Below are 25,924 nucleotides of genomic sequence, written 5' to 3'. Positions count from 1 at the left end.
TGCTGCCTTTGTGAGTTCCGTTAACTTCTTCCTGATAAGCGCTAATGGCAAAAAATAAACTTACGACAAATAGATGTGCCTCGGTGACTTTTTTCACTGTACCGCAAGGAAAAAGCATGGATTATACAAATGCAACTTGGGGGTAAAAAGGACGACAGCTGAAGAAAAGGAAATTCATTTGTCTCAATCCATATGAAATACGAAAGCAAAAAACGCGAACATTAAACTAAAAAACACAAACAAGAGTGTTTTTTTCTTTTATTTTTAAAGAGGTTGAAGAACTGTGGGCTTCTATGATGAGAACCAAGTTGTTTTCAGCTTCGAGATGATTTCACACAATGAGACATCAGATATGAAAGCAAAATGCCTTAAAACCTAAAAGGGAAACAAAAAAGCGAGAAAATTAATTTAGTTCGCTATTTTTACACCCAAGATGTTTTTTACGGCGCGGATAATTTTCTGCAGGTGTTGTGCGTTTCTTAAGGCTATAAAAGAATCTTTAAGATAATATAGAACTCCTTCCAGCGCGCGTGCTCATTAAAGTTAGCCGGCTTGCTATAGGTCGCGCAAAACTCTTTCCAATCGCGCAAAGACTGACAATATTAACTTGCGTAGGCGTTGTTAGTATTTAAAGGTTTCAAGCTTTACTGCAGACCTTCAAACGGGTGGCCGTGATTCATCGCCGAGACAAGTTTCGTAAAACAGGTACGTCTACCTTATTTACCGGTCGTAAAATGGGTCTGTAAGTGAGCTAAACACACGCGCTACTTTTCCTTATTAATTTTACATTAGATCGATAACAGAAAACTTTTATTTCAGTTTTTTTTAAGTTTACTTTATTTCTTACGAAGAATCTATATACATTTTTGCTTATAAAACAACTAAACCTGTGAGAACAGTGAGAACGTCACTCGTTTTGCAAATGTTGCAAAGCTAAGCCTTAAAACAGCTTCACAAAGAGACTTACAAAAATACGCCTTTTCTAAACTTTTTATGCAAATGCGCGAACTAGGTAGCCTTTGAACACAATATGCTGGTGTTTTTTCCATATGGAATGTCTCTAGTTTGGCTTCATTGACTTATAACTGCATGAACCATGTAAGGGAAACTGTATTTCACACAAAAGCCTGTTAATTTGCTTTTGCTGAGCACAGTAACTAGTTCAGTTCAACAACACTGTACTCAATATCTCACGGCGGAACTAAACTTTAAGTTGCACTTTCAAATGTTTAGAAATTTGTGGTTTTGTCACTCATAATATAGCGCTTTGTTGTCTTCTTTCAAAATTGCAATCAGTCCACGAATTACTGCGCCAATATATCAACGTGATTTTTTCCGCTACTTTTCATGCTAATAAACCTCTGTTAGGTCATTTGATCAATTTTAGCATATCTTTTAGACATGCCATATCTTTGTCAAGGGCTTCTATTGCTCTCAGTCGACCCTATGTGGTTATTGAAGTTCAGAGCACCCATTACCGTTTCAACACCCCGTTTCCTACGTGCGTCAAATACGACCGGAAAGTACTGCTCAGTAGAGGCTGGGTTTCATTTGAATGTTAACACGTACGGATTTCGTTCATATGCTCAAAGGTTATAAGACTACCTTATCCAGCATAATAAATAACACCACAGGAAAGCATTGCTCAGTAGCTTTTATTTGAATGGTCACACTTTAGGATTTCATCCACAGACTCAAAAGTTAGAATCACCTTGTACAGCATAATAAACAGCACCACAAGAAAATATTGCTCGTTAGCTTTCATTTGATTGGTCACCTAGCTGTTTCGATTTCGTCAGCAGATTCAAGGGTTTTAGGACCACCTTGTACAGCACAATGATCAGCACCACAGGATCGCTTAGTAGCCTTCATTTGAAAGATCACGTTCATAGCCATTGTAGGCGTTCATCATTCACTCACAGACACAACCTTCGAGAAGTAGTTCATACGTAACTATATAGAGGTGTGGGAGATTCAAGAGTTCACTAAAGGGTTTCTTTAGTCTCTTGTGGTACATTGATGATCAATCTGGCCGAGTGCATCCTTTAAGAATAGAGCAAAAAAATTTTCTTGCACGCAAACGAATCGAGAAAAAAAAGAAACAAAAATGAACAAGAAAGAAAACTAAAAACTATGCGGATGACTAACCGAGAGTACACCGCTTATTCACAACGCAAATTGCAGCAGATTTTTTCAGGATTACTTGAACCGTCCGTGAACTGCTCGAGATACTAAAATTGTATGGGGGGTTGAAATTACTGTAATCAGTGAAGTAGTAGGTACAGTAAAGACCAGCACATAAGAACCAAGTAGAGTTTGTATTTGCTCAGAATGTAGTTTTATTTAACTTAATTTTATGTATATTTAGCAGTACACATAAAGAAGGGACCACATCCATGTTGAATCAGTTTCTGGACCGGTAAAAAGCACCTTTTCCTCTTGAAAGAATAAAGAACCTATTTAAGAATCTAAATACTACTAAGCTCTACTACATTCTTGGCAAACATTAAGTATATAAGAACCTTTTAGACTAAACTGAAAAAATATTGGTTCTTTATCTCTGTTACTTTACTGCATGGACCCAATATCTCGCACTTTTATTGCAAAGTCGAACAGTTAATGTCATTTTTCCAAGTCTGTCTAATTTGCGAGATTTTACTGTAAGCAAATTGTAGCTACTAATGATAAAGTATTTTTCACCTTGGGCGTTGACAGTCTGTTTTTTAGACCGCGCAGATAATATCTCATTCAACAATGCTTTTCATGGGATGTAATTCATTTTTTTACGGTTGACAAATGGTTTTTGGAAATTACTACTGGTTTCAAAAGAAAATATGGTTATTAATTAACATACAGTAAGTAATTAGTCACTGCTGATTTCAGGAAGACCTTTGTCTCTTACGCTGGGAGATAAATCAGAGCGCTTAGGAAAAATCAGATTACAATTTTCTCATGACTTTTATTTAACAACAGTTGAAGCAGTTATAAAAACAGCCAAATACTTCAAACTGATTTATTAAAATCAATTGAGGCGGTAATAAAAACAGCCAAATGCTTCGAACTGAGTAGTAAAATAAATTTTAAGAGAAAGAAACACTTTGTTATAGTGATACTCTTCTGAAGTTTTTCTTTCTTATCTTTTTGGTCTTCAATTCAAGAGGACACCCTCTTTTAAATGTCGAAGAAATTAAAAGTGTCGTAGTTTCAACACTTCGAGTCACCTTCCCCAACAGACATAACAAAACCACCAGTAACTGTAACCCACTAAGTTTAGACAGAATTTTACATTTTTCAAAAAAATTTATGCCCTTTAATGAAATCAAAGATAAAACGGAACAGCTTTCGCCATTAGGTGAGTTTAATAATTTTTATCAATTAATTAGTGTCGCGAATATTTCCTTATTCGAATCTTCTATTGCAAAAGGGAAACAATAGCGCATCTTTGACATTACCTCTCACTATCCTGCAAAAAAAAAAAACGGTTTTAGAAGCCGGAGTATTGGTTCAAAATACTACAATTTCCGCGAGTTACAAATATAGAGCAAAAAGATCAATTGTCCAAGATGTCTAGTTTTGTTGAAGTTGTATCGTAAAGTTGCGATAGTAATGACCCCCTAAAGCAACGTCAAAACTTTTTGGCTCCTAATAAATCCCGAAAATAGCGAGCCCCCGAAAGTAGCGAATGGCCCCCAAAAATAGCGAGACCAAGTTTAATTACGTTAAATGCACATACCGAATATCTTTATTGTTTTTCAATCCATAGTCAAATTTTTAATGTACAATACTAATATTTTCGTGCATTGAGAAATTGATCACCATAAGGCACTTTACAACAACGGAAAGCCTTAAGCCATCATTCGCCCTTGACATCAGTTCACTGATGGCACAATGTGAAAACTAAACTGGTATAATTTCGTATTAACAACATAACAAGAACGTTTCTTCAAATCAAAATTGAAAACTCTATAAACTGTAGTTTAAAACGCATCAGTGTGTCATGGACTAAAAGCACTGAGTTTAGCTTTCCTCCCCCGAGTTAAAGAAGAATTCGATTTCCTCTACATCGGCTGATTCAGCCATGCGGTAGTCCGGTAGACCATCAACGTTTATTTTCACTGTCTCTGCTACCAGAAATGGGCAGTGCAATACCACATTTCACAAATGAACGGATAACTGTGCTAGCTTTGTTTTATGGTTTCTTTCTCCCCGAAAGTAACGAGCCCCAAAGGCTGCTAATTCCGAAAGTAACAAGGGTCGCTACTATCGGAACTTTACGGTAGTTCATTAACGGCCATGTTGTATTTGACCAAACTCTTTGATACTTGATAAACTCGAAGATTTACACGATAACATTTCTTGACTAAGAATTCCGCTACTCACGACGTACAAGATAAAGAATTCCGCTGCATTTAGAAGTAATGTTCTAGAGTTCATTTGAGAGTCACACTCAAAACAAGAATAATCTGAGAAATCCGATTACAAATGCTCCCGTGCGAATTTAACTAGTTCCAGTTCCTACTCGTTTCCAACAGGCCAGGAGCGCGCTGAGTGATTTTGTAAGAGCCTTTTTCAACACACTTAAAAATTTTCCATCGTTGTATAACTATTTTTATCGAAGTAGGGACAGAGCACTTTATACTCGCGTCCTTCAAAAATTTTAAGAAGCACCTTTTTTTTTAACAAACGATTTGTTCTCCGATCTTCTTCCTCTTGCTCATCCATAGTTAAAGAAGATTATCACTCACTCCTGTATTTTGTGAGGTAACCTTTTTTCATATAAGCCTCGTGGTTTCGTTTAGATTTCCGCCCCATTTTTTTTTACTTTCGATTCAAAAACCTGTATTCTTTATTGTATTGTGTAATGTGTGTAGTGCGGCAAAAATAAAAAATAAAAATGAATAAATAAATAAATAAATAAATAAATAAATAAATAAATAAATAAGTAAGTAAGTATTAGCTAAAAACCTGCTATGACAGTTTAAATCCTGTACGAATTCTGCACGCCGCGACTTTAAACCTAAATAACTTTTTTACTATGAAAACCAACGCCATGAAACTTTGTGACTTTTTCAGTAATTTATATAGAGACAACTTAACAACTTGATATGGTTGGACAGTGTTCATTGACTTTGATGTTATCATGGCAATTAATTTTTTAAAGGCCGTTTTTTCAGTAAATGAAAAATCCCTCTTTTAAATGAAAAAATAACTTTTCTTACAGAAACTTGTATGTTTTTGTTAGCTCATATTAGTGTTCTTTTAGTGCGGCTTTCGTTCATTGCAGTTTTGGCACTTTCCTGAAGTTTTAGAGAAATCCAGAAATCTACGATGGCGGATACAATCATGACGTAATTTCTACGTAGTATGACATCATCACTTCTTGTTGGGGACCTCAAAGGAAACATCTCTAAGTGTCATTGTCATAGCTTTAAAGCCCAGGTCAAACGGCGCATGATAGTTGATGATAGTCGATGATGGTTGAAAGTCGCATTTATCATCAACTACCATCAACTACCATCGACTATCATCGACTATCATCGACTATCGTGTGCCGTTTGACCAGGCCTGGGCTTAACAGTCGCGGACTTATTTACATTTACATTTACATTTACATGTTATTAGGTCGGTAAAATCCTGATCAGATATCCCACCAACCGTAAAAATAAATAAAATTAGCAAATGAATAAAATACAGATATATCAATATATGAAATAATGATGTATAAAAGTCAAATAAAGAAAACTATATAAACTACATACTAATTCTTAAGAAAAGCTAACAATCTATGTTTAAATATTTCTAAAGAGCTTGATGAAACAATGGCCTCTGGGAGGCAGTTCCAGTCTGCTATTGTTTTTGGGAAGAACGAAAACTTAAAAACGTCTTTATTTGCATATGGTACGCGAAATTTAAATTGATGGCTTCCCCTCGTGCGAGTCTCAGAGTGTTGAATTAAATATTTTCGGCTGTCTATATCAATAACACCATGAGTTAGCTTATACATAAGTGTTAACCTAGACTGCCTTCCCCTCGTTTCCAGCGAGGCCCACCCCAAGTCTTTGATCATGTCCGTAACACTAGCATATCTATTATAATTCTGTGAGCAGAACCGTGCTGCTTTACGTTGAACCCTTTCCAGAGTACTGATATCTTTCTTTAAAAACGGGTCCCAAGCCGCACTTGCATATTCCAGCTTCGGTCGAACTAGGGATGTATATGCAATTTCTTTTACATTCCTTGGGCAATTCCAAAGGTTGCGTTGTATTGTACCCAGCGATTTGTTTGGAGGGGGTATTCTCCCCGCCACCCCGAAGATGAAAAAAAGGCCCGGTCTAGATAGGGTTAACGTAAAAGTGCCTTATAGCCGACGTGCAATACGTGCTTGAGGCCGATCAGTGGGTGCTGGTACGTGATGCAGGGAATGTAAAGTAGGAAATATCAAAAAAAATTCCGAATATAAATGAAAAATCAGATAATTAACTCTGCGGTGTAATTTTAAGTGCTTGAAGGAAACCAGTTTTAAGTAGTTTCCTTACAGAAATTAAAATTTCCTTCTAAGCATTTCCCTAGTGAGGAAATGGAAGTAAAAGAAATCCTTGACCTTGGTGGGATTTCAACCCACGAACCCCAGATAACGATGTTCTACCGACTGAGGTACGAGGCCCGAATGAAAAGAGCACGAGGCTTAGATCGTCGAGTTAATAGTATAATTCTTCAGTTGAATAATCAGTGCTGCTCGGCACGGCATTTCATGTAAGTCTCACTGAATTCACGTGCGTGATTCACGTGCGTGCAACAGCTCGAACAGTCTGGTACGATTTTAGTGGTCACAGATAAGAATGTAGAAGCCGGATGGCCCAGAGAAGAATGACGGCGGACTGCCCAAGAACAGGGAATGTGGAGAGGAGGAAACTAAAGATATTTCTAACGAGAAGATGCTCTTTTTAAGGAGGAGCTTGTTAAACAGCCAGATCGGGCTGACCCAGGAGAAGGGCCAAATGTGAAATTGGTTGTCAAAAGTTGATGGCTGTTATTTTTTAGTCTTAATACTGGCTTTGACTAATTTAAAGCGTAATTATGTAGTCAAGAGTGAAACCGCGAAAACCCTGGTTACATTTCTTATCAGTATGGATATGATGCACCGATCAACATCTCCGTTAGGGGTAACCCCCCTCATGCAGACATTTAACTGATTAAGATTGCCACCGGGGACCAGAAAGCCGTTCAAAATGTCCTTCCCTTAAGTTTTCAAATCTCTCTCCTCGAGCACAAAGTTTCACTTTTACAAATCGCTGTACATGTTCATGCTTTGCAGCCAGAGATATATTAAGCCGGGATACCTTCAACTCTTTTGAAGTCCCATTTGATTGAGCGAAATCCTGTCTTTGAAAACTCCTCAACCGGGCTCCTCAACTACCCAACACCGCCACAATGAAAGGATAAAAAAACCGGTTCAAAGTCTCCCTCGGGATTCGTCCCATGAAAAGTTGAAAGTTCGAATTGATTGATCGGCGCATAATTGAACTTTGTCCAAGATGCCGGAAACCTCTGAAATTTCGTAATCTCAAAATTGGTTAAGCCTCTTATTTTGTTCCAAATGCAATCATGAGAACGGCAGATGTGATTTCACACAAAGGCAGGTGCTAGCCGCAAGATTCGCGGGGGGGTAGGCGGCGAAAAAAAGTTCGCCTTTTCTTTGTTTTTTGTGTCCGGAAATTAAATTTCACAGTGACATTCAAATGTTGGCCTGCTTGTTTCTCGTTGTTTGATAAAACTGAGAAATTTTAGTTTTTTCTTGGAAATGAAAAGCCCACAAATGTTTTTCTGAATGCCGATCATCAGGGATGGCTTGAGTTAATTGGTCTGCAACATACACGTCATTTCTGTGTCTTCATCATCTTTGTATCTATTCCTGCGTTGTTTTCACTATTTATATAAGTTGTTGAAGGAAGTTCATCTGATTAAGGAACACCCTGCTGGAGACCGACACAGAAGACGTCTTTACGGAAACGTGAGAAAAAGGATTACAAACACTGTAAACAAATTATATTAACCCAAAAATTAATGAACATAAGCCACTGTGCCAGACTTTTTCAAAAGTTTAAGTTTTCTGATTAAACCGCGCGCTGAATGATGGTTTACTGATTTCATTTGAACACCACAAATGATGATAACATGCGATCTAGAGGTATTTATAGAAGCGTTAAGACCACACATCATGAGAAAACAGTTTACTGACCTTCTGATCCAGTGAATCACCCGGAAAGTAAACCTTGAACAGAACGTTAACTTTGCCGCACAAGCATTGTCTTAGAAAGGTGATGAAATTCCCTTTTAAGTCAAACACATATAGAAATGTAATAGGTCTATTTCTAATGAGTCGTATATTTACATGTCCTATAGAATCTTGTAGAATAAGCCATCATATGTAAATCACCTGGTTTTAAATATGGCGAATCATTTGCTGCGCTCCGTACCGTGATGTTTTGATGATCTTCCTCCCACGCGCCAGACTCTCTCTATATGAGGCTTAAACACTCCCGATTGTTATTGGGAGATAAGAAGTTATAAAAAGAAACATCCATTCAGTGGGTGGAAACTTTAGTTAACTTGAATTCTGCACTGAAGTGCTTTCTTCCTTTTTTTGCAGAACCAGTATCCTTTTTGTTCCCTCTTCTTGACGATGGATGGAAAAGGCCGAAAGCTGTTCATATATTTGGCTGTTATACTAGCTGTTGTTCTTGTAGCAGGTTTGTATAAAGCGTTGCTAGAGACATAGTAACATTTATGCGACTTTGTATGGGTGTAGAACGAAATTCAAAAGTCATCTGCGTGGCAAGTTATTCCACAAAAGGGCTCCGCTGTAAGTAAAAGTTCGTTTTAAATAATCAATATATTTCTTATGGACTTGGGCATAATGGAACATGGCAATGTTGTGTTTCGATGATAATAGTCAGATTTTTTTGACCATTGAGTATATAAGCGTCTTTAGTGGAACAAGAACATTTTAGCATCAAGTATAATTTTTAATGATTGTTCTTCCTGTATTTCTTCTGATATTGTTGTCGTTTTTGTTTTCTAGTTTTTAGTAGAGCTATTATATCAACTACTGAGTCACCAGTAATCAATGAAATCAAGTCTCATATTATTATTTAATTCGTACATAACGTAGAAAACCATGTACTTACATGATTATAGAATGCTAGTTAATAGCATTTCAGTTTATTTAAAATTTCAATTTAAGGGGCGTTTCATTTTTTGTATCTTTCAACACATTCACAAATTAATGAGTCAAATCCTATTTGAACCCACTTGGTGCTTCTTAGTGCAAAGGTATTCTGCACGATTTAAAACCGTGTGGGGAAAGTAAACTTGAGCAAAGACATTTGGAATCCAAAACGAAAAATAGGGCCAGGCACGCATTTCGCATTTTTCAGCGACAATAGTTCTGAAAAGCATTAAAGTACATTACAATGTATCGTATTTACCCCAAAATTGAAGCTCAAAAATCTCTGAGAAATGCGTGGTTACCCTCAAAATTTTCTTTTCAAATTCCGGGAGCTCTTGTAGAGATCTGGTTTTTCCACATAATCATAAGCCACCACAAATACCCCTGTATTAGGAGAGACCGCCAAACCCTAGTATCTGTAACCATGTGGAGATGCGTAAAACGTATGCGCGTTTGGTGGAGGGTGCACAAATCATGCAATCCACGGTATCTTGTATTCTATATTTAACCATATTATATTTGACTACAATGAACCCATTTGTAGCTTTCATCCGTCTTGAAAAGTTTCTTATCTCCTTTTAGATTGCCGAGAGTGTTACTTCTACAGTAAGGCAAACAGATGTTCCAATCCACCCTGTAAAGATGTCGAGACTATCAAGAACTGTACATCCACAGAAAACCATTGCTTCTCCTTGTACAAAGTGAAGAGCGATACGACGGCAGAGGTATTTCACTCTCAGTTGAAAGGTGTCCCTTAGGTTTTATGTATTTTCATTGTTTGCTCCTGTGCTTGCCTGTGACCACCAGTTGTTAGGGGGGTGGGGGGGGGGGGGGGAGGCGTAGTGGTTTAGTAATTAGCTGTCAGAAAGCTTAATGTTAAAATGACTATGTCAGCTATTTTTAGGAACACTTTAAAAAGGCATAAGTGGAACTTTAATAATAATAATAATAATAATAATAATAATAATAATAATAACTAATTTCTATAGCGTAATTATCAATGTAAAATTTTCAATTGCGCATAACAATGCTAAAAAGCTAAAAATTAAAATTGACTAGCTATAGAAAAATGTAGACATAAAATGTTTAAAAAAATAAAACATAGATTTAAAAAGCTTTTGCAAATAAAAAGGTCTTGATTGCAATGCTTTCTTTAAATTTTGCACGGATTTGGCACAAATTTTCAAGGCTAAAAATAACTGTGCAGCTTTTTAAATGTTGATATACTAGTGCACTGAAACTATCTACAAGTGTCTTTGGCCACGAATAGCGAGGATGAAAATGGATTGCAGCTTGAAAAAGATTGGTCAATCTTTTCCAGTCCTTCCTCCGTGTCTTGGAAAATTGATAAAATTGATTATGATTTGTTATTCCTTTGGTAAAATCATTTAATATCTTTCTCTTAGTGTTCTCTTAGTGTTTAATTTTGGAACAAGGAAAGGTACTTAAATTCATTTTCACCGCAGTTTTGAACAAACAACCTAAAATCCTCGGACCGGGAAGATAGTCCCGCAGCTAACATTGGTGGTTCGAGGTTTGGACCAACTCGAATACTGTCGTTTTCTTAGATTTGTTCCTCGATCGGCTTCTCTGTTCATCAAGAACCTCTACAATATGGATCAATTAAGTTGACGAACTTGCTAATTTTACAACATCAGACATGGCCTTGTTTAGAGCAATGCTTCTGAATAATTACTTTATATCTCTCTAGCAATCATATTATCCTGATTACTCGAGATCCTGGAAAATGTTCTGCATCAAGTTCAACTGCTCAAGAAGCGCTATCTGGCCCATTTCTGATCCCGCTGTACTGTACTGTTTCGATCATTCACAATGACATTAGTACACAAACATTTAAGGGTGTACTTGAATCTCTTCCAGAGAGTAGTAAAGTGTTCAAAGTCATTTGCGACGGTATTCGATAGAGTTTCATTCAGAGGCTCCTCCTGATGGTTCAAGCCAACGCCATTTCAAATTCCAAATTTTGTTAAATTGTCTCTTATACGCAAAACACACACCAAAAAACTGTATCCCGGCCCTGCAACTCAAAGATAAAATAACCCGGTGAGAATTTCCAGTCTCTGTTACTGTGACCCTCACATTTGGATTTAATTACCACTACTGCGGTTCCATTCTGTCTTTGCGACGGTACAATTAAAATGCAAAGATTGTAATTTTGTACCAGAGAGAGAAAGACACCTTTTCAAGCGAAACTTCCCTTTACATGCAGCCCACTATCTTGAGAGCCCCTGCACGCCCCAGTTATGATTTTTGTCACGGCCGTATCTAAGTTGCAACAAAATGTCATTCATAGGAGGTCCATAAGTTTGTTGCAAACGTAGTTTTTGACCTACTCTCTAGTGTAATTGGTTCTAATGGAAGATGTCAATGTCCATCACTCAGCAGAACCACAAACTAGTCATAAAAGTTTATTTTAGGAGAGGAAGATGTCGGTCGTTTCCCAATTTTTCTCGACACAGCACTGGCATGTATCACTTGAGATTATATCGATGTTTGGCCATTTGCCACACGTAATGTGTGACGTGACTGATGACCAATCTCCACTCTTAGCTCTTTTCTAGAATGACTAGCAGTATATATGGAATAAATAAAGTGTTGCTGAGTTTCACTGTGCGAGCTACGCCGCGTGCTGACGAGTGTCAACGAGGGAGAAACGGCTATGCAAGGTTGCTTTCTGCTGTTTCTAGTCCTGTGTGCTAATCACTGGGTCAAGGCTGGCCACCATTGGTGCTGTGTTGAAAGAGATTTTCGATGCCTTAGGGTAATTTCACCCCGGCTTTGAAAAAAGTTCTGCTTTTCCACGACAATTATACAAAAATAAACAAGAACGGACTTGGGCCTAGTTGTTGAAAACCCAATTAAGCTAAGCCTGGGTTAAGGTGAATTTTCATTCGAGTTTAACTACTGCTCAATATAAATTCTTCCAAAAGATATTTGTCCCTTAGTTTGCACTAAGCTAGGCTTTAAATTAGCTTTTAAAAACATTTTTAAGGAGCGAGATGACCTCTGTTAACGTTTAATTGGGGATTAGCATTAATCGGCTTTCAAACAACCATCACCCCAGACGGGCTAAAATAATCCCAGCTTTTTGTTGATGTTTTTTTTTAACCGGCAGGTATCTTTTTTCCAAAGGCCTATTTTCAGTCTCTGCTTGAGAAGGTCACATTCCCCACCGGCCACCTGCTACCCAGCTGGGCGTGTTAGCCAACAAAGCCCAGCGAAATGTTTGCACGACAAAGCAAAGATTTTACGGGTGTTGGCCGGGCTTCACTATGCTCGTTTAGAAGAAAACGAACGATTTCCGTCGAGCTTGGTTACAAACACTGCGGAAAGCAGGAAGAGCACCTTAAGGACGGTGCCTACTATTGTTACTGCGCATACGTTCTGCGCATCTCGAGATACTCGGGTTTCCTATGGGTGGTGCCTGCTTATACAGGAATGTTTTTGCGCGGTTTAAAACTATGCGGAGAAAGCAGAACTTAGCAAACGCTTTTGGTATCTCGAAAGAAAATTGGAGGTAGCCATGCATTTTTCAGAGATAATTAAGCTTCAATTTAGGAAAAAAATCCCATACATTGCTTCATATTTTGGCGCTTTTTAGAGATATTATTGCTTAATTATCTCTGAAAAATGCGTGGCTACCCCCAATTTTCGTTTTGGATTCCTTTAGGCCTTGCTAAGATCTGCTTTTCCCGCATAATCATAAACCGCACAAAAATACCTCGATATTAGTAGGCACCGTCCTTAAAATAAGTAAAGAAGCCAAGTTGGAGAGTCTTGCCTTTTAATAGCGAAAACATAGTTTCATCAAGTCTGAAAATTTTATAGACCTTTGTTCGGAAACAGACAAGTTAGCAATGTCAATGGTTTTCCGTTCAGCCTGGCTTACATCAAGATTTTAAATCTAAAAGTTTACGTGCTGTAAAGAATTAATTGGCAGACTTACGCAAAACTTTCCTGGCTTAAGACTTAAGCTAAGTTTATAAGCTTAATCAGTTTGAACTAGTGTTGCAAAAATGCATGAAACGGAAACGAAACTTAATTCTACATAAGCTTAAAGTTTACCTTGTTATTGGGAAAGTGGATTACAGCTCTCACCAAAGGCAAGTGAAGTTTTCTCGCCCTTGGTGCAGATATAGTGGATACAAATGAACAGCGAACAAAATCTTGTTTTCACCACGAAGCTTTTCCTCACAATGGAGCTTAGCTCAATGACAATAATCCTTAACCAATCAGCGCTTGGTTCTTAAGTAACTGACCAATCACAAACGACTTCGTCGCACGGCAGCGCGCTCGCTCTCCTCCCAGTGGCGGGAAACTGAAACGTATAGCGTTGTAGGCGATGGCAGGCTGGGTTCCAGCCATTCATCTCGGCTTTTTCTAGCTCGTGTATTTATTTTTCTCGCCTCTAATTATAATTAACTCATTCTCTCACGTTTTCGGGAAATCAGTTCAACCACAGACAATATTATATGTTATAATCGGCCTAAATTGAAGAGGATGTATGATAACACTGTGGGACACGGGTCTTACGTCAGGCTAGCAACAACTTGATCACGGTTCACTGCCGTATCAGACCGTATCACACCACTTTGCTATTCCCAGACACTTGCTCGACAACTTTAAAATCATCAGCACTGGCCATGGAGCTCAGTTTATAAATTCAAGTAGTGACAGCCTTCAAAAAGCCAAAAGAGGACATTTAATTAAATGAAGCAGATACACTTAAACCTAACGGATGAACCTTTATAATCTTTCACATATTTAATGTGCTTAGTTTTAGCCGATCCCCTTTTTACAGTTATACTCAGTTTAACTGTATTTGTTTTCTATACAGCTACTCGTGTATCATCATTTTATCTTACCACTCTTGCTTTAAATATTGACCGCCAATATTGCAACCGTTTCGATTTTCACTAAGCTTTCTGATAGTTTCGTACTAACCGAAATATCGTGGGGACTCTTACTAGCTGTCTTATAGGCATTAATTAGCTGTTCTCTGTCGAACAGCCTCGCATCTTTTAAGTTGTTTAATAAACACTGAAACTATTTCACTGCAATTCCCAGTACTTTGCTACATATTTCTCGTTTATCATACTTCATTATTTTAATAGCCAGTGCTCAAAGGTTGCTGGTGGCCCAGTGCCAAAGACGAGTGCTCGCCATACAGTGACTGCCACCCACGGCCTGTATCAAAAGACTGGAAAAACAGATCAGAATACTTAGTGTTTTGTTGCTGTACGGGGAATATGTGCAATTCTGACAGGTGAGACTCATTTGTACTAGGCATAGGCGTCAAACTTTTAATACTAGCAATGTTTGTTTTACGTTTTGCTGTTAGTTTGGTAGATTGTTTTCCTCACAAGATGGCGCATTAGAACTAATTGAACGGGATCGTCGCTTGAATTCTGAGAGGAATTCCCCCCAAAAAGGGTGTAACTACCATTTAGAGGTATGGAAACAACGACATCAACACCATTGTTGCCAAAAAAAACCGATTTCTTTGCTACCAAAAACAAACAATTGAAACGAAGGGCGTTCGGCTCAATCGTACGGCATTTCTCATAACCACCGGAAACGTGCCGGTCTGAATCTTAGGAAAGTCAAAATTCAGAACGTTACCGATACTATACTTGTTTACGCTAGAAAATATGATCAATCGATAGAATGACAGATTTGAACCCCCCTTTCCAACCTCCCTACAAAAAGAAAAACTGAATCGGGTTATTACATTTTCTAGTTTACAGGACGATACTTTGAGGGACGCCTGATACAAGCCACGAAGAACAAGCTGAGAAGATGAGAAGAAATCTTGACAGAAGAGTAAAATAGCAAAAGATAGGGCGTGTCCTATATATGAACTATATCAGCAAAATATAAGTAAATAAATATCAATAATTAATACTACAAAATAGCAAGTTGCTAATAAAACTAATACTTGTTTCCATTTTGTTTGTTTGGTTTTGTTTTCTCGTTGTCGACGTTTCAACCCTTCCACCCCTTCCATGCAAGTCTAAGTTCTCCTAGTATTGCGAACCAACACTAGCGTTCTTTCTCTCAGGGATCAAGCGTATGAACGTGACGTCATTGTCGCAATCTCGTTCTAAGGGTACTCTCAAGGGAGGAAGAGAGGGGACCCTGGGAACGAGGTTGCTTGTGTTTCGGTGCTGTCATTACGTACACCAACATGGCCGACACGCCTTGTCATTTAATGGTCAATCTCGTACCCAGAGTCCTCAGGCTCTTTGGCCGGCGGTTGGTCGCTTGCATATGCTCCATACCGTAAAAGCTCTATGAGTTTCCCTGGATGGAGGGCGAGGAAGGCTAATTTCAAAATCAAGTGCATATTTGTTCTATCAACACAGTTGATGACGTAATTTGGCCACCATATAGAGATTCCAAACATTCTTTTCTACTCCCCCCACCGACGCATCACCACGCTTTATTTTCAAATCATGCGTTTCCGGCAATACCAAAATAGCACTTATGGGTTATGTCAGGAACCATAATCAGGGATGGAGACCATCACAACGCCATTTTTACGTCACCACAATAATTATTTTGCACGTTGGAGATCAATTATTTGGAAAGCAACTGATTTTTTGACCATTGACTTTTCGCGTTAGGTTTTCTAAAGGGCGATTTACGCGGTACGACTTTGTCGCATGCAACAAGCTTACGACAGACCTTTGACACGAATTGTTTCGTGTAAATCAAATATACAACTCGCTTACGACTGTCGTGTACGTCACAAAAAATGTCGTAGGATTGACAATCGTAGGTATATATAGGAAATGTTGAATGACGACAGTTGTGTGCGATTTTTTGCATGAAGTTAAAGAATGACGCGAGCAGCGCGCGCTCTAGAAATCGCATGCGACAGTCCTAAGCAAAAGTTGTACCGTCAGAATCGACAGGGAAACGGGGGCGTAAGAGAGAGGGACAGAAGGGTTATTAAAAAAAATAATGTGACCTTCAAACTGGGGGCTTATTACAGAGGGTATAAGATTGACTTTTGTTATTAAATTACGGACGGTGCCTACTAATACCGAAGTATTTTTGTGCGGCTTATGACTATGCGGGAAAAACAGATCTTAGCAAGGCCTCTTGAAATCCAAAAAGAAAATTGGGGGTAACCACGCATTTTTCAGAGATAATTAAGCAATAATATCTCTAAAAAGCGCCAAAATATAAAGCAATGTATGGGATTTTTTCCCTAAATTGAAGTTAAGTTATCTCTGAAAAATGCATGGTTACCCCTAATTTTCCTTTGAGATACCAAAAGCATTTGCTAACTTCTGCTTTCTCCGTATAGTTTTAAACCGCGCAAAATTATCCCTGTATTAGTAGGCACCACCCATAGGAAACCCGAGTATCTCGAGATGCGCAGAACGTATGCGCAGTAACAATAGTAGGCACCGTCCTTAAGCAGAAAAACTAGCGCAGAGAGATTTCGACGTTTCGATGACATCCTGTCATCATTGATAATGACGACAGGATGTCATCGAAACGTCGAAATCTCTCTGCGTTAGTCTTTCTGCTTAATTTATTACAGAGGGGGCGGGTTTTAAGAGGTGAAACACACAAACACGTGCGCCATTCGCCTTTCGCGTGAAAACTCGAATAGACTATCGCTTCCCCACCAAGCAATATATTTTATTCTCCAATTTTTCTTTTACAGTGCGACACGCCTTACAGTGGCCACTCAACAAACTATTTTACACAAGTAAGCCATAAAATACAAAACGACTTGTTTTAAATAATTCGTTGTCGCGTCACTTGCCTGTTGGACTTTGCAAGGAGGCGTGACCGTTAATCAAATTCGCGTATCCTGATTGGCTAACTTGTTAAAAAAAGTTTGTTGGGTGGCCACGGTAAGGCGCGTCGCACTGCAGAGAATCGTTTTGCTGCGGATCAGTTGCATAGATCAACAAGACATACCCCGAAGAACTAGAACCCGTTCACCGATCGATTTTCAGTACGTTCAGTAAATTTAAAAGAAAAATAATTTTGTTCATTCGTGAATTGCTCGCACAATACTTGCAAAGTGCACGCTTGCATGCTTCAAGAAAAAGAGAGCAACGCTGACACAAGTAGAGAGGCCGGAGATGACACCCTGTTTAGCTTCCGCCAGCTCTGGTGTGTCCGATGGCTCTCTTAGCACATTGTACAAAGACTACTTGAAAATACACGAGTCTTCAAGGAAGGCTTAGTCAGCCAAGGCTCTTTATCAACCCGAGAAGAAACAAGGTTTCTTTAAAGAGTGCTTTTATAAAAAGTGCCACTTCTTTGCTCGACTGACGAGATGCTTATAAGTGACAAGACAACTGTTTCAACGAAACAATACAGGACAGTGCGATCAGCCGGGAATTCATGTCAGATCTGAAAATCTGTTTGTACGACGATGTCTGCAAAAGAAAAAAGAAAAAACAGATTAGAAGTCTGTAAAAGTAACCAGGACAGAACAAAACCATTTCCCCCTAAAAAACGCAACTTCGTTAGGTTTTGTTTGAGCCAAGAAGGAGTTGCGAAACGTCCAGGTCTTGGGGTCCGTTCCTCGAAAGTTCCGGTAACTTATCGGGCCCGATAAGTATATTTTTAAATGTTTTTTCGCCGATTACATAGTGATTACAGACATGGTACTTGGCCAATATTAATGTTTTCACATTATAATAAGATTTTAAAATTTAGTATTCAAAGGTAACAAAAATTGACTTCTGCTAAGAAACATTTATCACCAAAGACAGTTATCGGTCCCGATAAGTTACCGGGACTTTCGAGAAACGGGCCCCTGGAAGCATGGTTTCACTTTTACTCTGAGTATGCCCCCAAACATTCGCAACGCAAATCTCAAACGTATCGACTGAAAACAACAACAACGAAGAAGAAGAACATGTTAACCGAACTGACGCATCTGCAGATGACCTTTGTTGGTTCCATAGACCAAACCATTCCCCATCAGGGGATGGAAGAATGCTGCATTAACACTCACGTGAGATCACTGATCTGCGTTACATTCATGCATGATGCTCAAAACCGGCTAGGAAGAAAAAAATGACATTTAGAATAAAGCGAAGATAAAATATATTTGTAGCCTATGTTCTGCAGAATCATGGTTTTACTTTTTCTTGAGAAACTTAACAAAACGCCGCGATGAAAAACAAGAGTCGAGCGTTCCACGACAAGAGGTTCGAAAAGTGCACTACATGACTGAGCCAACATCTAGCCAACATCGTCCCAACCTATAATTATATCAGGGGCATATACACCCATAATTATATCAGGGGCACCCAACGACAGGTTCCTCTCAAATCCTTTGAAACGCAATTTTAGGCCTTCTGGAGTGCCTCTAAAGCTTTGTAGGTTCATTTCAGGCCGCGCTGCAACATTTTATCTGTTCGGTCATTCTAGGGGAACTTGAGTCTTTTCGAAATTACCAGGGCATTTTTGTCCATTTTTGGAAAACCTTAGGTCTTATTTCCTTTCCGAAAATCTTAGCTGATCTTTCTTCAGTACCTGAAAACAAACTTTTATCTATCCGAAAACACTAGGCCTTACATTTCCTATATCACGAAAGCTCGAGGCAAGATTCGTGGGAGGTAGGCGGCGAAAAAAAAGTTCGCCTTTTCTTTGTTTTTTGTGTCCGGGAATTAAATTTCACAGTGACATTCAAATGTTGGCCTGCTTGTTTCTCGTTGTTTGATAAAACTGGGAAATTTTAGTTTTTTCTTGGAAATGAAAAGCCCACAAATGTTTTCCTGAATGCCGATCATCAGGGATAGCTTGAGTTATTTGGTCTGCAACATACACGTCATTTCTGTGTGTTCATCATCGCTGTGTTGTTTTCATTATTTATATCAGTTGTGGAAGCAAATTCATCTGATTAAGGAACACCTTGCTGGAGACCGACAGAGAAGACTTATTTCCGGAAGCGTGAGAAAAAGGATTACACACACTGTAAACAAATTATATCGACCCAAAAATTAATGAACATAAGCCACCGTGCCAGACTTTTTTAAAAAAAATAAGTTTTCTGATTAAACCGCGTGCTGAATGATGGTTTACTAATTTCATTTGAACACCACAAATGGTGATAACATGCCATCTAGAGGTATTTATAAAAGTGTCTAGACCACACATTATGCAAAAACAGTTTACCGACCTCCTGATTCAGTGAATTACCCGGGAAGTAAACCTTGAACAAAACGCCCACAGAACGTTAACTTTGCCCTGAACTTTAACTTTAGAGAGGTAATGAAATTCACTTTTAAGCCAAAATAGATAAAGAAATGTAAAAGATCTGTCTCAAATGAGTCGTATTATAACATGTCCTGTACAATCTTGTAGAATAAGCCATGATATGTACATCACCTGGTTTCAAATTTGGCGAATCATTTGCTGAGCTCCGTACGTGATGTTTTGATGATCTTCCTCCCACGCGCCAGACTCTCTCTACATGAGGCTTACCACTCCCGATTGTTATTGGGAGATAACAAGCTATAAAAAGAAACATCCATTTAGTGGGTGGAAGCTCTAGTTAACTTGAATTCTGCACTGAAGTGCTTTCTTCCTTTTTTGCAGAACCAGTATCCTTTTTGTTCCCCCCGTCTTGACGATGGATGGAAAAGGCCGAAAGCTGTTCATATATTTGGCTGTTATACTAGCTGTTGTTCTTGTAGCAGGTTTGTATAAAGCGTTGCTTGAGACATATTAACATTTATGCGACTTTGTATGGATGTAGACGAAATTTATAAAGGATCTGTGTGGCAGGTTTTTTCATAAAAGGGCCCCGTTGTAACTAAAAGTTCGTTTAAATAATCAATATATTTCTTATGGGCTTGGGCATAATGGAACATGGCAATGTTGTGTTTCGAGGATAATTGTCAGAATTTTTGACCATTGAGGGTAATCAGCATAATCAGTATCATTTGAAAAGCAAAACTCAGGTCGAAGAATTGTCCATTTCATTGATGTGAACGCACATGGAACAATACTGAGATATACATAGTTCAGGAACATTCCATCGCATAAATGCTTCCTTAAAATTTGCAGAAAAAATTCCTCAAAAGAACATTTTAGCATTAAGTATACTTTTGAACGATTGTTGTTCCTGTTTTTCTTCTGATATTGTTGTCGTTTTTGTTTTCTAATTTTTAGTAGAGCTATTATATTAACTACTGAGTCACCAGTGATGAATGAAATCAAGTCTCATTATATTATTTTTTAATTTGCACATAACATGGAAAACCATGTACTTACATGATTATAGAATGCTAATAAATAGCATTTTGTTTATTAAATTTCGATTAAAGGGGCGTTTCATTTTTTGTATCTTTCAACACGTTCACAAATTAATGAGTCAGTCCTATTTGAACCCACTTGGTACGTCTTACTGCAAGGTATCCTGCGCGATTTATGACCGTGTGAAGAAAGTAAACTTAAGCAAAGATATTTGGAATCCAAAACGAAAAATAGGGCTAAGCATGCATTTCTCAGCAACAATGGTTCTAAAAAGCATTAAAGTACATCACAATGTATGGTATTTTCTCCAAAATTGAAGCTTAAATATCTCTTAACACTGCGTGGTTACGCTCAATTTTCTTTTTGAAATACGGGAGCTCTTGTCGAGATCTGGTTTTCCCACATAATTAATCATAAGCCACCAGAAATTCTCTGTATTAGGAGAGACCGCCAAGCCCTAGTATCTGGTACCATGTGGAGATGCTCAAAAGGTATGCGCGTTTGCTGGGGGTGCACAAATCATGCAATCCACATTATCTTGTGTTCCCTGTTTAACCATATTATATTTGACTTCAATGAACCCATTTGCAGTTTTTCATCCGTCTTGAAAAGTTTCTTATTTCCTTTTAGATTGCCGAGAGTGTTACTTCTACAATAAGGCAAACAGATGTTCCAATCCACCCTGTAAAGATGTCGAGACTATCAAGAACTGTACATCCACAGAAAACCATTGCTTCTCTTTGTACAAGGTGAAAAGCAATACGACGACAGAGGTATTTCACTCTGAGTTGAAAGGTGTCCTTTAGGTTTTACGCATTTTCTTTGTTTGCTCCCCTGTTTGCCTGTTATCACCAATCGTTGGGGATGGGGGTGGGGGGGGGGGAGCGTATTGGTTTAGTAATTAGCTGTCAGCTATTTTTAGGAACACTTTGAAAAGCTATAAGTTGAACTTTAATAATAACAATAATAATGATAATAATAATAATAATAATAATAATAATAATAATAATAATAATAATAATAATAATAATAATAATAATAATAATAATAATAATAATAATAATAACTTATTTCTGGCACGCATTTATCAATGTAAACTTTTAAATTTACATTCTAATTTACATTAGTACACAAACCTTTAAGGGTGTACTTGAATCTCTTCCAGTGAGTAGTAAGGTGTTGAAAGTCATTTGCGACGGTATTCGATAGAGTTTCATTCAGAGGTTCCTCCCGGTGGTTCAAGCCAACGCCCTTTCAAATTTCAAATTTACTTAAATGGTCTCTACTACGCAAAACACACACAAAAAACTGAATCCCGGCCCTGCAACTCAAAGATAAAATCCTCAGTTACTTTTCGGCGGTGGGAATTTCCAGTCTCAGTTTTTGTGACCCTCACATTTGGATTTAACTCCTACTATTGCGGTCCACATTCTCGACTGCGACCGTTAAATTAAAATGCAAAGATTGTAATGTTGGCTACCTTTTCGTATACTTAGTACCAGAGAGAGAAAGACACCTTTTCAAGCGAAACTTCCCCTCACATGCAACCCACTCTCTTGAGAGCCCCTGCCCATCCGCCCTCAGTTATGGTCTTTGTTGTGGCCGTATCTAAGTTGCAACGAAATGGCTGAAATGTCATTCATAGGAGGCCCATAAGTTTAATTTGTTGCAAACATAGTGTTTGACCTACTCTCTAGTGTAATTGGTTCTAATGGAAGATGTCAATGTCCATCACTCAGTAGAACCAAAGACTAGTCATAAAAGTTCATTTTAGGAGAGGAAGATGTCGGTCGTTCCCCGATTTTTCTCGACACTGCACTGGCATGTATTACTTGAGATTAGATTGATGTTTGGCAATTTGCCACACGTAATGTGTGACGTGACTGATGACCAATCTCCACTCTTACTAGCAGTATATATGGGATGAATAAAGTGTCGCTGAGTTTCACTACGCAAGCTACGCTGCGTGCTGACAAGAAACTGCCGTGCAAAGTTGCTTTCTAATCTTGTGTGCTAATCATGTCAAGGCTGGCCACCATTGGTGCTGTTTTGAAAGAGATTTTCAGTGCCTTAGGGCAATTTTGCCCCGGTTTTGAAACAAGTTCTGCTTTTCCACAACAATTATACAAAAATAAACAAGAAGGGACTTGAGCCCAGTGGTTGAAAACCCGATTAAGCTAATTCTGGGTTATGGTGAATTTTTATTCGAGTTTACTGCTCAATAAAGACTTTTCCAAAATTTATTTGTCCCTTAGTTTTCACTATTAAAGCTGGGCTTTAAATAAGCTTTTAAAAACATTTTTAAGGGGCGAGATGACCTCAATTAACGTTAATTGGGGTTTAGCATTAATTAGATTTCGAACAACCATCACCCCAGACGGGCTAAAATTATGCCAGCTTTTGTTAGTTTTTTTTTTTATTTTTAATTGGCAGCTATCTTTTTTCCAAAGGCCTATTTTCGGCTTGAGAAGGTCACATCCCCCACGTGCTGCCCAGCGAAATGTTTGCATGACAAAAGCAAAGATTTAAAGAATACCACTATGCTCGTTTTAATAGGAGAAAACAAACGATTTCCATCGAGCTTGGTCACAAAGCAAAACTGAAGAGCACCTTAAAATCAGTAAACAAGCCAGGTTGGAGCGTCTTGTCTTTTAAAATAGCGCGAAAATATGGTTTCGTAAGTCTGAAAATTTAATAAACGTTTTTACTGAAACAGACAAGTTAGTAATGTCAATGATTTTCAGTTACCTGGTTTGCATCAAAATTTTGAATTATGATTACGTGATAAAAGTCTCATGAGCTGTAAAGAGTTAAGCGGCAGACTTACGGAAAACGTTCTTAGCTTAAGACTTAAGCTAAGTTTATAAGCTTAATCAGTTTGAACTAGTGTTGCAAAAATGCTTGCAACGGAAACGAAACTTAATTCTACATAAGCTGAAAGTTTACCTCGTTATTGGGAAAGTGGATTACAGCTCTTATCAAAGGCAAATGATTGAGTTTTCTCACCCTTGGTGCAGATAGTCGATGCAAATGAACAGCAAAGAAAATCTTGTTTTCACCACGAAGCCTATCATTACAAAGGAGCTTAGCCCTTGCTTAGCTCAATGACAATAATTTTCAACCAATCAGCGCTTAGATCTTAAGTAACTGACCAAACACAAACGGCTTTGCCGCACGCCAGCTTACGCCAGCGCGCTAGCTTTCGCTCCTCCCAGTGGCGGGAAACTGAAACGTTGCAGGCGATGCAGGCCATGTCTCACGTTTTTGGGAAATCAGCTCAACCACAGTCCAGACATTATTATATGTTATAATCGGCCTAAATTAAAGAAAATGCATGATAACACTGTGGGACACGGGTCTTACGTCAGGCTGCCAACAACTTGATCACGGTCCACTGCCGTATCAGACCGTATCACAACACTTTGCTATTCCCAGACACTTGATCGACAACCTTGAAATGATCAGCACTGGCCATGGAGCTTATAAATTCAAATAGCGACAGCCTTCAAAAAGCCAAGGGAAGACATTTAATTAAATGAAGCAGATATACTTGACCAAAACCTAACGTCATGCCGAAATAGCGAGGCGTGATGAACCTTTATAATCTTTCTCATATTTAATGTGCTTATTTTCAGCCGATTCCCCTTTTTACTGCTCTAGTCAGTTTAACTGTATTTGTTTTGTCTACAGCTATCGTGTATCATCATTTTGTCTTACCGCCCTTGTTTTATATATTGACCGCCAATATTGTAACCGTTTCTATTTTCACTAAGCTTTTCTAGACCTGATGAAGATTGGCTCATGATAGTTTCGTCTAACCGAAATATCGCGGACTTTCTTATAAGCATTAATTAGCTGTTCTCTGTCGAACAGCCTCGCATCTTTCAAGTTGTTAAATAAACACTGAAACTATTTCACTGCAATTCCCAGTACTTTGCTACATATTTCTCGTTTATCATACTTCCTTGTTTAAATAGCCATTGCTCAAAGGTTGCTGGTGGCCCAGTGCCAAAGACGAGTGTTCGCCTCGCAGGGACTGCCAACCACGGCCTGTATCAAAAGACTGGAAAAACAGATCAGGATACTTCGTGTTTTGTTGCTGTACGGGGAATATGTGCAATTCTGACAGGTGATAATCATTTGTACTAGGCATAGGCAATGTTTGTTTTACGTTTTGCTGTTAGTTTGTTAGATTGTTTTCCTCACAAGATTGCGCATTAGAACTAATTGGACGGGATCGTCGCTTGAATTCTGAGAGGAATTCCCCCCAAAAAAGGGTGTAACTACCATTTAGAGGTATGGAAACAACGACATCAACACCATTGTTGCCAAAAAAAGAAACGATTTGTTTGCTACCAAAAACAAACAATTGAAACGAAGAGCGTTCGGCTCAGTCGTACGGAATTTCTTATAACCACCGAAAACATGCCGGTCTGAATCTTAGGAAAGTCAAAATTCAGAACGTTACCGATACTATACTTGTTTACGCTAGAAAATATGATCAATCGATAGAATGACGGATTTGAACCCCCTTTCCAACCTCCCCACAAAAAGAAAAACTGAATCGGGTTATTACATTTTCTAGTTTACAGAACGATACTTTGAGAGACGCCTGATACAAGCCACGAAGAACAAGCTGAGAAGATGAGAAAAAATCTTGACGGAAGAGTAAAATAGCAAAAGATAGGGCGCGTCCTATATATGAACTATATTACCAATATATAAATAAATAAATAAATAAATAAATAAATAAATAAATAAATAAATAAATAAATAAATAAATAAATATCAATAATCAATACCACAAAATAGCCCAAGTTGCCAATAAAACTAATACTTGTTTCCTGTTTGTTTGTTTGTTTGTTTGGTTTTGTTTTCTTGTTGTCGACATTTCAACTCTTCCACCCCTCCCACGCGAGTCTAAGTTCTCCTAGTATTGAGAACCAACACTACTAGCGTTCTTTCTCTCAGGGATCGTATGAACGTGGCGTCATTGTCGCAATCTCGTTCTCAGGGTACTCTCAAGGGAGGAAGAGAGAGGACCCTGGGAACGAGGTTGCTTGTGTTTTACGTACACCAACATGGCCGACACGCCTTGTCATTTAATGGTCAATCTCGTACTCAGAGTCCTCAGGCTCTTTGGCCAGCGGTTGGTCGGTTGCATATGCTCCATACCGCAAAAACTCTATGAGTTTCCCGGGATGGAGGGCGAGGAAGGATAATTTCAAAATCAAGTGCATATTTGTTCTATCAACACATTTGATGAGGTAATTTGGCGATCATACAGAGATTCCAAACATTCGTTTGTACTCCCACACCGGCGCACCACCACGCTTTATTTTCAAATCATGCGTTTCCGGCAATACCAAAATAGCAGCTATTATGGGTTATGTATCACAAGGCCATTTTGACGTTTTGGCACGTTGGAGACCA

General features: G+C 38.4%; 2 protein-coding genes across 2 annotated transcripts; both read left to right on the top strand.

The window, feature by feature from the left end:
- Positions 1-542: 542 nt before the first annotated feature.
- Positions 543-15,197, top strand: LOC146479306 (activin receptor type-2A-like). The gene is made up of 5 exons (XM_085110942.1): positions 543-705; positions 8,651-8,750; positions 9,812-9,954; positions 14,365-14,516; positions 14,991-15,197. Exons 2-5 carry the CDS (start codon positions 8,684-8,686, stop codon positions 15,019-15,021), a joined length of 393 nt encoding a protein of 130 aa, XP_084967068.1. The 5' UTR covers positions 543-705; positions 8,651-8,683; the 3' UTR covers positions 15,022-15,197.
- Positions 15,198-19,772: 4,575 nt separating this feature from the next.
- LOC146479305 (activin receptor type-2A-like) lies at positions 19,773-25,330 on the top strand. Its single transcript, XM_085110833.1, has 4 exons — positions 19,773-19,932; positions 21,122-21,264; positions 24,469-24,620; positions 25,077-25,330. The coding sequence occupies exons 1-4, from the start codon at positions 19,866-19,868 to the stop codon at positions 25,105-25,107; spliced, it is 393 nt and encodes a 130-aa protein (XP_084966959.1). The 5' UTR covers positions 19,773-19,865; the 3' UTR covers positions 25,108-25,330.
- Positions 25,331-25,924: the final 594 nt, after the last annotated feature.

Source organism: Pavona decussata, unplaced genomic scaffold (genome assembly GCF_977016875.1).
Source record: "Pavona decussata unplaced genomic scaffold, jaPavDecu1.1 SCAFFOLD_59, whole genome shotgun sequence".
In the NCBI taxonomy this organism is placed as follows: domain Eukaryota; kingdom Metazoa; phylum Cnidaria; class Anthozoa; order Scleractinia; family Agariciidae; genus Pavona; species Pavona decussata.
The sequence above is the reverse complement of the archived record's forward strand: the minus strand, read 5'-3'. Positions and strand labels throughout refer to the sequence as shown.

What these genes read in the sequence shown, in the direction of transcription:
- LOC146479305 (XM_085110833.1), top strand. Translation starts at nt 19,866, where the DNA reads ATGGATGGAAAAGGCCGAAAGCTGTTCATATATTTGGCTGTTATACTA. An exon ending in AGCTGTTGTTCTTGTAGCAG is followed by an intron (nt 19,933 to 21,121) that starts GTTTGTATAAAG and finishes ATTTCCTTTTAG; the next exon opens with ATTGCCGAGAGTGTTACTTC. An exon ending in AAAGCAATACGACGACAGAG is followed by an intron (nt 21,265 to 24,468) that starts GTATTTCACTCT and finishes TTGTTTAAATAG; the next exon opens with CCATTGCTCAAAGGTTGCTG.
- LOC146479306 (XM_085110942.1), top strand. Translation starts at nt 8,684, where the DNA reads ATGGATGGAAAAGGCCGAAAGCTGTTCATATATTTGGCTGTTATACTA. An exon ending in AGCTGTTGTTCTTGTAGCAG is followed by an intron (nt 8,751 to 9,811) that starts GTTTGTATAAAG and finishes ATCTCCTTTTAG; the next exon opens with ATTGCCGAGAGTGTTACTTC. An exon ending in AGAGCGATACGACGGCAGAG is followed by an intron (nt 9,955 to 14,364) that starts GTATTTCACTCT and finishes TTATTTTAATAG; the next exon opens with CCAGTGCTCAAAGGTTGCTG.